The sequence below is a fragment of the Harpia harpyja genome, chromosome 12 (genome assembly GCF_026419915.1).
Source record: "Harpia harpyja isolate bHarHar1 chromosome 12, bHarHar1 primary haplotype, whole genome shotgun sequence".
NCBI classification, from domain to species: Eukaryota; Metazoa; Chordata; class Aves; order Accipitriformes; family Accipitridae; genus Harpia; species Harpia harpyja.
Window position 1 is genome coordinate 8,118,249 of NC_068951.1, and position 13,976 is coordinate 8,132,224.

Sequence of the window (13,976 nt, forward strand, 5' to 3'; positions counted from 1 at the left end):
CTTTAGCTGGATGTCTTAAGGCTCCTACCCCATTCTCTATTCTTCCCCAAATCATCTCTTAGTGTCTTGAGTCTCTGTTGATGCACATTGTCCCTTGTTTCAAGATGTTCCTTGTTTTCCAACCTGAAAAGCTGCAGCTAGGTATACTGCGATCTTGAGGACTTGCTAAATCACTGCCCTCAGCACAGGCTGTTTATTACACCCTGTGTTCCTCCTGGTGCTCTTGTACTCCTTCCCATCCGTTCTTCACTCAGATCACGCTTGAACATATGCATTACTGTGATTTGCAGACTGTGTGTAAAGGATTGTCTTCTGGCTTTGTGTGCATGTATAATGCTGCACAGAAGGAGTCAAGGAACTGATCCTGGATCAAAACTGAGTGGTCAGAAGCCTGAATGGAGCTGGCATTGTAGCCCTGAAGCTCAGATCAGTGAGAAGATTTTGGGAACTGCTTGTGTAACCAAGTCATTCATGTGCACGAGTGCTTGGGGAGCTCCTGCTCACAAGCTGGCAGCTCATGTTGGGGTGGTCAGAGTGTAACGCTGCCAGGACTGGCACTGAGCACGGGTGGAGAGGGGTGCGGAGTGGCCGCTTGCCTTGGCACGCTCCTGGCTGGTGAGCATCTGAACTCAGGTCAGGGCTTACGGATCGGCCTAACGCAGATCAGCAGCAGGTCTACAGCGAGTCTGGTGGTGTCTGGTGCTGCAAACCTCTATTGAGTTTGCGTGGCAAGGTTTTGGTAGTGGGGGCGGCTACAGGGGTGGCTTCTGTGAGAAGCTGCTAGAAGCTTCCCCTATGTCCGACAGAGCCAATGCCAGCCGGCTCCAAGACAGACCCACCGCTGCCCAAGGCCAAGCCCATCAGCAATGGTGGTAGCGCCTCTGGGATAACAGATTTAAGAAGGGAAAAAAGTTGCTGCAGAACAGAAACTGCAGCCAGAGAGAGGAATGAGAACATGTGAGAGAAACAACCCTGCAGACACCAAGGTCAGTGAAGAAGGAAGGGGAGGAGGTGCTCCAGGCGCCAGAGCAGAGATTCCCCTGCAGCCCATGGTGAAGACCGTGGTGAGGCAGGCTGTCCCCCTGCAGCCTATGGAGGACCCCATGCCGGAGCGGGTGGACGCCTGAAGGAGGCTGTGACCCCGTGGGAAGCCCGTGCTGGAGCAGACTCCTGGCAGGACCTGTGGCCCCATGGAGAGAGGAGCCCACGCTGGAGCAGGTTTCCTGGCAGGACTTGTGACCCTGCAGGGGACCCACGCTGGAGCAGTCTGTGCCTGAAGGACTGCAGCCCATGGAAGGGACCCACGCTAGAGCAGTTCATGAAGAACTGCAGCCCCATGGGAAGGACTCACGTTGGAGAAGTTTGTGGAGGACTGTCTCCCATGCGAGGGACCCCACACTGGAGCAGGGGAAGAGTGAGGAGTCCTCCCCCTGAGGAGGAAGGAGCAGCAGAGACAACATGTGATGAACTGACTGCAAGCCCCATTCCCCATCACCCTGCGCTGCTGGGGGGGAGGAGGTAGAGAAAATCAGGAGTGAAGCTGTGCCCAGGAAGAAGGGAGGGGTGGAGGGAAGGTGTTTTAAGGTTTGGTTTTATTTCTCATTACCCTACTCTGGGCGATTGGTAATAAATTAAGTTAATTTTCCCCAAGTCGAGTCTGTTTTGCCCGTGACAGTAATTAGTGAGTGATCTCTCCCTGTCCTTATCTTGATTCATGAGCCTTTTGTTATATTTTCTCTCCTCTGGCCAGCTGAGGAGGGGAGTGATAGAGCAGCTTTGGTGGGCACCTGGCATCCAGCCAGGGTCAACCCACCACAAAACCATAGGAAGCAGTCTCACCTAAGAGTTTTTGCTCTAAATTAGCAAGAAAAGTTGCTAGCATTGGCAGGGAGTGGGTGGTAGTACCTCATTTGCTCTCAGCCAGAGGGTTTTGAGGCCGATCCACTTCTATGTAGTCTAAATGCATAGTGAGCATCTTCTGTGAAAGGCTGAGCTTGTTTCCCACTCTTAAATGGCTTGTGTGGTATGGATGCAGGGTGGGGTGGATTTGGGGTATCATTCTCAGCTCCGTGTGCTCTCTTTGTTTCTTGCTGCAGGTCCCCCAAAAGAAAATGGTGTAAGGCCAGCCAGCGCAGCTGCCACTTCCAATCACGGCGTGCCCAGACCTCAGGGAGGAACATGGCAGCAGCTCAGGGAGCGGGAAGCAGTTCAGCTGGGCCATCCGGTCTCCCCGGTTCTGCCCCAGGACACAGCAGCAACTCCACAGCAGTGGCGGTGTGGGAATGGCAGGATGAATTTGGCAGGTGGAGGCCATACCGAGGCAATGTCTGCAGCTACATTGAACAGGTTTTTCAGGCCTCTCAGCAGAAGGGCCGGCGTTCGGGGTCGGGGCTTGTCAGCAGCATCCCTTTGGGACATGCGGATCCTGTCTTGGCCCCCTACGTCATCGACATCCCAAGCTTGACGCAGTTCCGGCAGGATACAGGTAAGGGAGCTTCCCTGCCCGTGCTGGGGTTTTGATGAGGCTGCTTGTATGCTTGGAGATAAGTGGGGCCTCGTTCTGTGTAGGAGAGCCCTACAAAGCTCTGCTGTCTGCTGCCACTGCTGGGCAGTTCTTTGAGGGGTGGCATGTCTGCTTCTCTCCTGATGCTATCTGCCACCCAGTGTATTAGCATGTGAGAAGATCACTGTTGGCTGGTGTGAATCTGTGGGGCTGGGTGCAGGCAGGTGGCAGTGATGTCTTAAGGAGCCTCATCACGGGACCTCTGGAGCTCAGAGCTTGTGAGCCAGAGCCCTCAGAGCTGGAAACTTTCTTCCTGCCCCCATCCACATCCATTCAAGACCACTCGCATAAAAAGGCCTTTTTACAATTCAGACCCCCCCCGTTTGAATCCCTTGTTCCCTCTGCAACTGGAGTGCCAGCTGCTTTACCTTGGCATGCCGCCCTGCGCAAGCTGCTTTGCGAGAGCCTGCAGCCCCCGCAGAACGCTGTAATGCTGCAGCAGAATATTCCCTGCACTTGTGCTGTACGAGGCTGGCTTGCTTCCTCCCAGGGAGGAAGGGTGGGCTGGGCTTAATAGCAGGATTGAGACCTAATTTTCATTCTCATCTTGTCTCTTGGGGTCACTGAGGCTAGCAGCTCAGAATTTGCTGAGATGACTCCTACCCTCTTTTGCTCCAGATGTGCTGAGCAGCTGTAGCTTACAAAGGGGGCAGGGGTGGAATGCGTGCTCTTCATCTCTGGAAAATCCAGGGATATCCCAAATTACACACCCTGAATGAATGGCTGCTTTGAAAAATTCTCCATGCATCAGTTTCCCCTTTGCCAACATCTCTCCCATCCCCTCAGGACACAGTCAAGCATCACCCCAAGCTTTAGAGATGGGCAGTGCGCTGGTTTCTTGCCAATTTAAGCAATAAGTGAACAATATCTTGAATCAACTGCACGATCAGGCAATCCCTACAGGAAAGGGAAGTGGTTGAAGCAAATGCAAGTGGTCATCACAGCTGCATCCGTGTTTTTATTCTGACTTGGTGACCTTAGGATTAATTTTTCTAGCAGCGTCCTGGGTGAGGAGCTTGCTTAGCTGGATGCCTTGGCAGGTCTTCTCAGCATGGACCGTTTGAGCACCTGGAAGCCCTGCTGAGGCTGTGGCTTAGAGCAATACAGCGTGGACCACCAGAGCTGTCATCAGCAGCTGTTTCTTGTTTTCTTCATGCCTAACTTGTGAAGCAACCTTCCAGCCTCTTGCCCTTTCAGCCAGTGCTCCAACACGTGGGCAGCAGTCCCACGCTGTCCCTTGTCAGGAAATGGCCCAGTTTGGTGAGGGTGAGCAGAGTGCCTGTGGGAGGGTGAAAGATATGTCCCAGTGTGAATGGGACATCCTTCTCCACAAGTGGAGCTGTCTCTCCGCAAAGGTCTTGTATCTCTTTAGACCCTTGTGAAAGATGTCAAAACACCTAGCGAATATTGTCCATTGCAGGATGGTTTGGAATTGGTCATCTTTTGGGGGCAGCCCAATACAATTTTGGAAATGAGGTTGACTGGCGTGATCTCATCTTTCCTTGGACAAGATCTGTGGTTGAGTCGTTAATAACAAAAAGGCTGATTCCACTTCATGTCTCTCCTGCAGCATTTCCCACTGATTTGGAGGGATGCTGATCAGAGTGGCCAGATCTGTGAGCCTCCCTCCACAAGTACCTGTGTGCTCTGCAACGTGACTATTGGAAATGCTCTCATATCCCCTTTCAATGGCTCAGTTCTAAGCAAAGCTTTTTCTCTCTGCAGGGCTCTGCCTCAAACTTGAACCTTTCTGAGTGAGCAGCCAGCTGACCTTTGTCATGTGCTGGAGAAAAGAATCTCTGCAGGAAACATCCCCATGAAAAATCTTTAAACAGAGCAAAAAATAGGCTGTTGTATTCTGCTCATTAGCTATCAGACAGACAAATAGGCTCTTCAAAGGAAGCCAGGGAGAATAACAGGAAGCCAGTGTTAACGGGAGCAGCATCCCCACCAACGGGGAATGACAGCTGTGCAGGGGGATCTTATGGGCAGGATTAGCTGCAGGCTTCAGCTGCTGGTTGAGGCACATTAGCTGGGAGTGAATGCAAGGGAGCAGCAGGAGTTGTCCTCTCACCACAGCTGTTTGCCCACCCTGGAGAGGAATGCCAGTTTCCCTGCCAGCCTGGGGGAAGGGGGATGTTTTCCAAGTGTACGGCTTTGGTCTTGCTATTGAATCCTAAAAGCTCTCTCCCTGCTGCTGTTTAGGGGCATTAAAAACACAGGTAGCTTGCAAACTCCTCAAGTCCTCTCTGTGCTGCTTTTAGCTTCTGACCTGTCCATGGAGTAGAGGCAGGCTTGCTTAATCTCCTCTGAGATGTGTCCCGCTGGGCTTTCTGACACCTTGCTTTACCTGTGGTAGTCCCTTTTCTCCTGGGAGCAGGTTCCCTGCACTCATCTCTAAATGTAGTTCATTTCTCACCATCTCACTTCCAGCCCAGTGTCATCCCCAGTCTTCCTTGTGCTCAAGGGGTCACCCCTGACGTTGCCTGCTTGTTGAGGCCATAGGTTTGTGTTTCTAAAACGTGGCAGGACTTGCTTTGTGGATAGGAGCGGTCATTGCTAGAGTTTGCTTTTGGCTCTTGCATCTGCTTTCCCATTGATTCCTGGCTGGGGAAGGTCGCCTTGGTTCTGCTGACACCTTCTGCCCTGACTTCTGCCAGGGGAAGGCCTTGTCCCACAAGAATCCTTGGGCTTCGTGGTTGAGCCGTTGGGGTTCAACCCCAGATCTTACGGGGGAGGTTGCTGTGTTTCACTGGCTGCTAGTAGCTTTTTAGGTGTGCTGATGAGGTGTTGTCTGTTGGATGGTGACACTGGAAAGTCCTGCTCTGCAATAAGCAGGATGCTTGATGCTGCTCTGGCCACTGAAGTAGCAGGTTGGGGGTAAGTGCTGGACCTTTCCTGGCTGCTCATCCCCTGCATGGGCTGAGGCAAGCCATTCCAGTCCCCAATGACTTCAGCTCCCCAGCAGAAACAGGAGTCCTGCCGTTCCTTGGTCTGGCACATTCTGCCTTTGAGAGAGCCTCAGCCTTTATGTCAGCTCTGGAGCTCAGATCTGTCTTTCCTGATACTGCACCCCAGCACAAGGTCTCGTTAGGGTCTGACCATAGCGCTGTGCAGAAAGCACCAGCACAATTTACAAAGCAGCCTGGGAGTGTGATAGGAGCAGAAATGTGACTTCTGTGCTGTCAAGCAGAAGTTTTAGCAGCAAGCAGGCAGTTAATGCCGTTATGGTTTGAGTCAAGTCCTAACAGTTTCTGGAGTACCCCAAGAGCATGGGGTAGAAATAGCAGCAGTGTGAGGCAGAGGTACTCGAGCCAGCAGTCAGCTGGCCTGAAGACAGGTAGCAATTGGGTTTTGTCAGTGTGGAGTCCCACGTGGGCTGTCCTCCCTCTTCCTTGGGGTGTGCTTGTTGGGTGTAAAGCTTGCTTGGATTGCCTGCCCCCCATGGAGCCACCAGCAACATCCTGGGGCAGTTATCTGCAGGCTATAGGTGTGGATACTGTTTTTACCTGTGGTCCTGGAGCTTAGGGTCATAATACATGACCCCTTAGGAGGCTTTTTTTTTTTTTTTTTTTCCCCTCTCGGTGCTGTTCTTCTCTGAACTCCTCCTGTGTCGTAACGACTTGCTGCACCCCTGTTCACCCCCACTTGCCTGCATCCCCAGACTTGCTTACCCCGCGGCGTTTCCTGCTCCTCATTCTCAGTGCAGAGTGCTGGTAAGGATTTTCCCAGCAGCAGCAGTTTTGACCCTGCTGCAGGAACTTGTTTTTGCAGAGGTTGCAGAGCTTCTGTCCTGTTGGGTGGCTTGCTTCCCTCTCGTTAGGCTTTTTCTTTTTAAAAGAAAAGAATAAAGTAACCAGGAGTGAAGTCACCCTGGAGAGCCAGGCTTCCAGGGGGTTTCGAGCTCCTGCTGTTGCTGTCGAGCAGCCTTGCAAGAGTAGCGTGTTGGCTTTCATTTCTCTTCCTTTGTCTGAACAGCTGCTCTCTTCAGTTTCCAAGTTACTTCGTTGCCTTGTCTCTAGTCTTGCTATGTCTCCCAGCAGTCAGGAGCATGGAGAAGGTGGCCCTGTCTGTCCCCTCTCCTTGTCCTTGTCCTTGCGCTTGTGGGACTTCACCTGCTCCCCCAAGAACAAAATTGCCCAGACTCCTGCATAGCGAAGTAGGGAAGTAGGCGTTTAGCCCCTTAAGCACTCCTGCAAAGCACTTCCTGATGGTGTTCTGTCTCTATAGTTACTCTGTTGTCAAGGCTGTGGGAGTTGGTTTTTTTTAACCAGATCTATGCCTCAGCCTAATTTTTTTACCTTTTTTTTTTTTTTTTTAAAGTCAGGGCAGCATATGTGATTGCTGTGCCTTTGTGCTCAGGTGTGTCTGTCTCTGCATCCTCTCTCCTTCCCTCCTTTCCCACCCTTCCTCCCAGCAGCTTTTGAACCTGTTGCCAGCCTGCAATCAGATTTGGCAGAGGGACAGGGATCTTGGGGGTATTGCGTTTCTGTAAGCTTCATGAGCAAACCCAGCCCTGTTGGGAAGAGAAAGTCTGTTAGTGCCCCTGTTGATGGAGAGGTGGGGAAGACCACCCTGATGTAGACACCGCAGATCTGTGCAGAAACAAATCCCTGAGACAACGTCCCCCCCTTAATTCTCTGCTCACAAAATTATTTTATTTATTTTCCTCCCTCTCCCCACACAGGGACAATGCGGGCCGTCCGCAGGCACCTCTTCCCTGGGGACTCTGCTGCAGGGCAGGGCATCATCTGGGAGTGGCAGAACGATGAAGGCGGGTGGTCCCCCTATGAGATGAACGTCTGCGTGTTCCTGGAGCAAGCTCGTGCCACGAACCACCAGCGAGTAGATCTTGGACCCTTGGGCTACAACTATGAAGTTGACTTTGTGGCTCAAGTCCAGACCAACAAGACCACGAGGTTCCGTCGCAGTGTTCAGAGGCGCTTGGACGCCCCGTACCCAGTGACAGCCTCCTCGGCACCCCTTCATGCAGGGGTGGCTTGTTCTTGCCAGCAGTGCTGGCTAAACAGTGGGACTGGTCCCATCACCACACGCTACCCGCCACTCCATGATAAACTTTCCCAACAATTCTGCTACTCATCAGGTTTCTGGTAGGACAGCGTCAGTAAGTTCTTCCAGCGTCGGCTTCGTGCCCTATAACAAACCAACTTTGTCTGGAGCAAGGTCAACACCGAGACTCAATGCACAGAGCACCTGGGCTTTGCCTCAAACTGGGGGCCCCAGCACAGGACTATCTGCATCTAACGGAGTCAGGTACAGACCCTAATTCACCTTTAAATACTGTGCATGTGTCCAAGACACCTGCTGTGCTCAGGTCTTCGTTATCTAGGAGGCTCTTTGTCCCAGAGGACTTTGTTACAAAGGTCTCCCTAGAAGGAGAGAGAGGTTTGTGCCTTTGTGTCCAGTACAGTGGATGAAAAGGCTTCTCCTCTGCTTTCCCCTTCGTTTTTCCCACTTGAAATATAGTTTCTGTCTACTAGTCTGCCTGAACCACTGGAGAAAGTGGTCAGGTTGAGATTCTGCAGGTTTAAGAAAATTAATAGCGATTGGTGGTATTTCAGGTTACACTTAAAAACAACTGTGAGGGGGACTGAGTGAATGAAAAGGGGACTTGTGAACACCCTTATTTAATTCAAAATATGCAATAAACATAGAGTGGAAAACTGCTCTGTGTTCAAAGCTCTTCCCCTTCAGGGAAAGACGACAGGACTCTGTGTGTGGCTGAGACCTCATGAATTCTCTTGACAAAATCAGGAAGTCCATGTTGGGCATTTTTAAGGTGAACAAGCAGAAAAAAAACAACCCCTAAGATACAGATTTGATCAAGGATTTTTTAAATCCATTGTGAAGACGTTTATAAAACCAAATCAGTAATTTATTCTCCCCTTCCTTTGATACCCTGAACCATATTGATCCTTCTCTATCTGAAATCAATGCAGTGACACTAGCAATTTGAATGGTGTCCAGGCTACTCGTCAGGCTAAATGCTGATGCAGAGCAGGGATGCCACTGGAGGTTCATTTTGCACGTGTTGAGGTGCTGTGGAACTTTGCCGTTGCGATGTTGGAGGACTGGAAGCGCAAGCAGGACTGTAAGTGATTTAAAATCCAGCTAAGCCTTGCCTTGTGAGGGTTTTGCCATGTCCTTTCCCTTCATCTTTCTTCAGTGACCCTCTCCTGGCTGGGTGCTCAGGGTGGGCTCTGGCTCTCTGGAGGGAGCTAGTTACTTTGAAGGAAGGACTGGCAGTTGTTGCGGTGCTAGTTGAGGTCTAGTTTTCCTCAGTTCGTTGAGCTGTCACCCATCAAACACTCCAGCTTGTATGGCTGGGTCATCCATGCTGGCTGCTGATTCATTTTCACCATGGCTCTTCTCTCACAGGGCTGAAACTGGTGCGCATCTCACAGCACAGGATTTCAGCTTCCATCGGTGTGCGGCTGGAGTCGAAGGAGGGCTGTGTTTGCACCTTACCGGTGTGGGAGGAAGGGCTTCATTTCCTTTTGGGCCTTTCGGCTAAATGAAAAGCAGAGTCTTGTGGTCTGACAGCTCACCTCCTCTCCACGGCGTGGGCTGCTGGGCCAAGCCGCAGTCGGTTGTCCCCCATGGGCTGGAGGGGGGCTGCAGCACTGGGCTCCAGCAGGGATTTTGGGGCTGGGGGAGATCAGTGTCATCCTTGCAAAGTGGGGCACTTCCCTACTTCTTGTAGGATGGCCTCTGTGAAACCTAGACACCCAAACCAAGCTAGATCACCACTAATCGGCTTTCAGGGTCTTAACTCTTTCTGCATGCAAGCCTTTGCTAGCAGAGGTCTTTGTGGCCTGTCTGTGATAATACTTGCACTGAGTATCTGCCAGCATTAAACTGAGGACCAAGCAAGGGCTGTCTGACTGCTCCCTCTGTTTGTACATGGCTGGAAGTGTACAGAGCAGTATATGCATTTGACCATAAATGATCCAGGTGCTGAACCACTGTGTGAGCACCTGAGAAGCTAGAGAGGAACTTGCCAGGACTGATTTACCTGTCTAAGCTACCCCAGGTAAATACACAGATAAGAGATCTAGAAGGGTGTTGAAAGAGATTCTGCTACTTACATGAGGCACAGGGGTTTGAGGTTTATTTTGAATCTCATTTGTATTTTAAGCAAGACGGTGAATCTTGAGATACTTTCCTTGGTGTCATATCAGGACTTTCCCTCTTCAGGGTCGTCTGAGTGAAATGACTTCCCACATCCCGTTCTTCTTTCTCATGGTCTTTTTCTGGTGCTTTCTTTGCACCTGGTGATTTTTTGTGGCATCTTAAGCATCCGCAATACTTCTCTGCTCCCGTCACCTTCAAATCAGGCTGAAAATCAGACCTCAGTACTGCTTGCAAGAGCCCCCAGTAAGGCTCTTGCTGTCTCCTGAAGAAGCTGCCAAATTCCCCCTGTTGCAGGAGCCACTGGTCAGTGTGTGGGCCTGCCGGGCTGCCTGGAGCCCCCGTCCTTCCACAGAGCCTCAGCGTGATTTGCAAAGTGACTCTCAGGGTGGGAAGATTAAAAATGAAGAGCCAAATGCTGCGGCAGTTGCCCTGCAAGCTTGTCTGGAGCCGATCAGGATCTGGGTATGTTGTATGCTACTGATGGGGGGACAGGCTGTCCTGAAAGGAGGGAGGGTGGGAGAGAGATGTTCAGAGAGGGGTGGCACAGGCTCCTTACCATGAACTGAGCTTACAGCCCAGGCGATGCTGACTGGGAGGAGAGCGACAGCTGGGAGGAGACCTGGAGGTGCCCAGCCAGGGCACTGGGGAGGACATTGTCGTGGCAGCCTGCTGGGCCTGGGTCCTGGGAGCTGCCGGGGCAGCGGGCAGCTCTCAGCGGCTGGTTAAACCCTCTGACAGGTGAGTGCTGGCAGAGCTTGCGCTGGGTTAATGCAACAGCCCTCCAGGGCTGGCATATGCCCCTGCGCTCCCTGCTCAGCTGCTCCAGCTGCTCCAGCTCGGTCTCTTCTTGAGCACTGCTGAAGGTGGCTTTTGTGGCAAAAGCATCTGGTCTCCTCTACGAAGGCCAGCCTGGGGACAGCAGCAGCAGGCAGAGCCCTCCCGGGGCACTGGGACTGCTGTGGTACTGGTGGCAGTGTTGGCCGTGGATGAGCAATGCTGTGGCTGGTCAAGGTCTAGCTGTTGCAACCTGTTTTGCAGCTCAGCTGTTCATGGTGTGCAAGGGGTGAGGTGTCTGGTATCTTGGCAATAATCCCTGGCCAAGGCAGCCTTTCTGGGGGATGCGAAGGGATTGTACCGTTAAATCTTTGCTGGGGACAGCAGAATGTGCCACGTGGGGAAGGCAACAGCTCTTCAGATGCTTGCAAGGGAGCGTGTGAGTGCTGGCACTTATGTGACAGGCACCCTCTGTGCAAACCCTGCACCCCCAGCTGTGAGCCTTGGTCCCTGCTCTCCTGGCTGCTGTCTGTCTGTCCCCGCTGGGGTGCTATCATGGTTTAACCCCAGCCAGCAAAGCACCACGCAGCCACTTATTCACTTCCCCCTGACCCAGTGGGATGGGGGAGAGAATTGGGGAAAAAAAAAAGCAAAACTCATGGGTTGAGATAAGAACAGTTTAATAGAACAGAAAGGAAGAAAATAATAATGATAATAATTACAATAAGATTACAATAATAATAATAAAAAATTGGAATATACAAAACAAGTGATGCACAATGCAATTGCTCACCACTTGCCGACTGATGCCCAGTTAGTTCCTGAGTAGTCATCCCCCTGTCTCAGGCCAACTCCTCCCAGTTTATATACTGGGCATGACGTCACATGGTATGGAATACCCCTTTGGCCAGTTTGGGTCAGCTGCCCTGGCTGTGTTCCCTCCCAACTTCTTGCGCCCTTCCAGCCTTCTTGCTCTGGCTGGGCATGAGAAGCTGAAAAATCCTTGACTTGTTGCTAAGTAGTATTTAGACTAACTGAAAACATCAGTGTGATATCAGCATTCTTCTCATACTGAACCTAAAACTTAACACTATACCAGCTACTAGAAGGAAAATTAACTCTATCCCAGCTGAAACCAGGACAGGTGTGAGTGTGCCCTGAGCATGGGTGCGCTGCCCAGGCTTGCCATAGCTAGTGTGACATGAACCCTTGGCAGAACCGAAGCCTGGCCTGGACATGGGGATGCTGCTGGGCACTTGCCTGGCTACAGGGCTTCTCGGGGAGGTGGTTTTGCAGGCAGGATGTTAGGAGCTGTCTTTATCTCTACAACTCCCTTTCTGTTTGTTAACACTGGTGTTTGCCACTAGACATATCTGTGGAAGCCTCTGTTTTCCATGCCCTCCCCTGCAGGAGCACTCATGGATTGCAGATCGCAGCCCAGAGTGAGACAGCAGCGGGGGGCTCACCCAAACGGACCCCAGAGAAGGGCAGAACAAAGATGTGCATTGGTGGCTCTTTATGGATGACGGACGATGTCTGAATCTCCAGTCCTTTGGGATTAGTTTTGCCAGAGGTCCTCCTTACCCCCTGCCAGACAGACAAATGCACGCAGTGGGGCAATCTCTGTCTTCCAGTATGGTGCTTTATGTGAAAGGGACTTTTTCAGCACCAGCTGACAGCTCGAGATGGCTTTTCCCCTGTCACCCCTGTGCTGGGTTTGAGTCGGAAATGCCACTGGGTGGGTGTAATTGCTCCTGGCTGGGGTTACAGTCTCAGGCTTGTGAAACCCATGTTCCAGCAGAAAATACTCTCATTTCTGTGAATTAGGGGAAACCTGAGTAGCAAACTCTAACAATGTGTTTCATTTAATTCTTAAGCCCAGAACATTCCTGGGTTATTTTATCCCCCAGGTTCCCCGTCTTCCCCCCTCAGCTGGACTTGGCGTTGCGTGGTGGTTAGTTCCCCTTCCCTCGCAGTTGCTGCCCCATCTCCTCCTGCATCACCGAATAGTGCGGCCTTTGTGGCGGTGAAGACTAAGCGCTAATTATCCTGCACTAATTATCCTGCCAAGGGTTTCCGTCTGCGTCCAGCATGCAGCATTGCTCGTTCCTCTTAGCCATGATGCGCAATTCCTGTGCTGGCCCTTGCTCAGAGACCGAAGGGAAGGGAGCAGTGGGCCACGGTGCATCCTCCGGTGTCTAATAAAGGTTGTGTTGTGTTCACCCTGCAGCCTTTGGCTCCAAAGCAGCCCTGGCGGATTACTTGCTTTTACAAAACTGGTTATCTTCACAAAGCCTGCAGGGATGACCCAGCTTCTGCCTCTCGGAGCTGAGCTGCAACTGGCAGAAGGGCTCAAAAGCTATTAGCGAGAGACTGAAAGATGGTGCAGTTGCGTACACGCGGTTTCTTTAGGAAAGACAGCTAAAAATGGCAGCACCGAAGCAAACATCTCTCCTGCAGGGCTGAGAAAGAGGTGTAGTTCATCCTGGAAAGCTTCCTAACTCCCTGTGTGGTTGTGACAAGTTATTTCCAATAGGCAGGCAGGAATAGCCCCCAGTATGGGCTGTTAGTAGCACAGGCATGCCTGGGCTTTTGTGGCATTGGCAGTGATTAAATATGTTTCCTGCTTGCTGTGGGGCTGGAGGGCAGATGCCGGTGTGAGAGAAGGTGGAGCTCAGGCACTTCAAAATGCAGGTTTAATTTCCCCATCCTCCCAAGAGGGTCAAAGTCACTGGAAAACCCAGAGAGAAGTGCCAAGGCTTAAATAGATGCTAATATCCTTGGCTCTGCTGCTAATGTATTAAATACATGTGGGCAAGATGTTTTGCTTCTTGGTGCATTAGTTTCCTCCTGTGTATTAAACACAGTTAATGAATCCGGCCTCTCTCACAGACGGCACTGAAATCTGCTGATGGAGCGTGCCACGGCAAGGGTCGTATCCTTGTATCAGTGCCGTTAACCAGATCTGTGAAACAGGGGTCAGCTCCCCAGGCTCCCAACCACCTCCTGGCATGATCCTTCCCACCCCACATGGGAAAGCATCCATCCCTGAGGCAAGAGCTACCCTGTTCCCCCCACTGTGCTGTCTAATTACAGAGAAGGGCATTCCTGAAACATGGTAAGGAGTGCCCTGCTTGTAATATGAGCAAGTAAAGCTGCAGGAAGCAATCTTCTGGGGGATATATTAATCAGTGCCCCAGCCAGGCAAATCTCCACTGCAGTTCCACTGGCCCCTCTGACCTTATGCGGCTTTGGGTGCTGGTCTAGGTTGTGCCTACAGATAAGGCAGGCAGCTTGAGGGGAGAGAGGATTTTGTTTAAAAGCGTGGGGAACAGGGGTCTTGGGGACTGGGGAAGGATGCTTACAGTATTGTGGTGTTCCTAAGAAGGATCTGGTGCTGCGCTCCCAAATCTCCTGCAAGGAACGACCCATGGTCAGTACTTTGTAGGATCAGGAGGTGTAACTGAGGGACCAGGACCTGGGC

At 51.7% G+C, this 13,976-nt stretch overlaps 1 protein-coding gene across 1 annotated transcript in view; it reads left to right on the forward strand.

Annotated features, from left to right (window-relative positions):
• Positions 1-13,976, forward strand: part of DTX2 (deltex E3 ubiquitin ligase 2) — a 40,108-nt gene that overhangs the window by 2,873 nt on the left and 23,259 nt on the right. Inside the window, 3 exon segments of the mRNA XM_052803580.1 lie at positions 2,097-2,485; positions 7,251-7,621; positions 7,623-7,837. Coding sequence (XP_052659540.1) covers positions 2,097-2,485; positions 7,251-7,621; positions 7,623-7,837 — 975 coding nt within the window.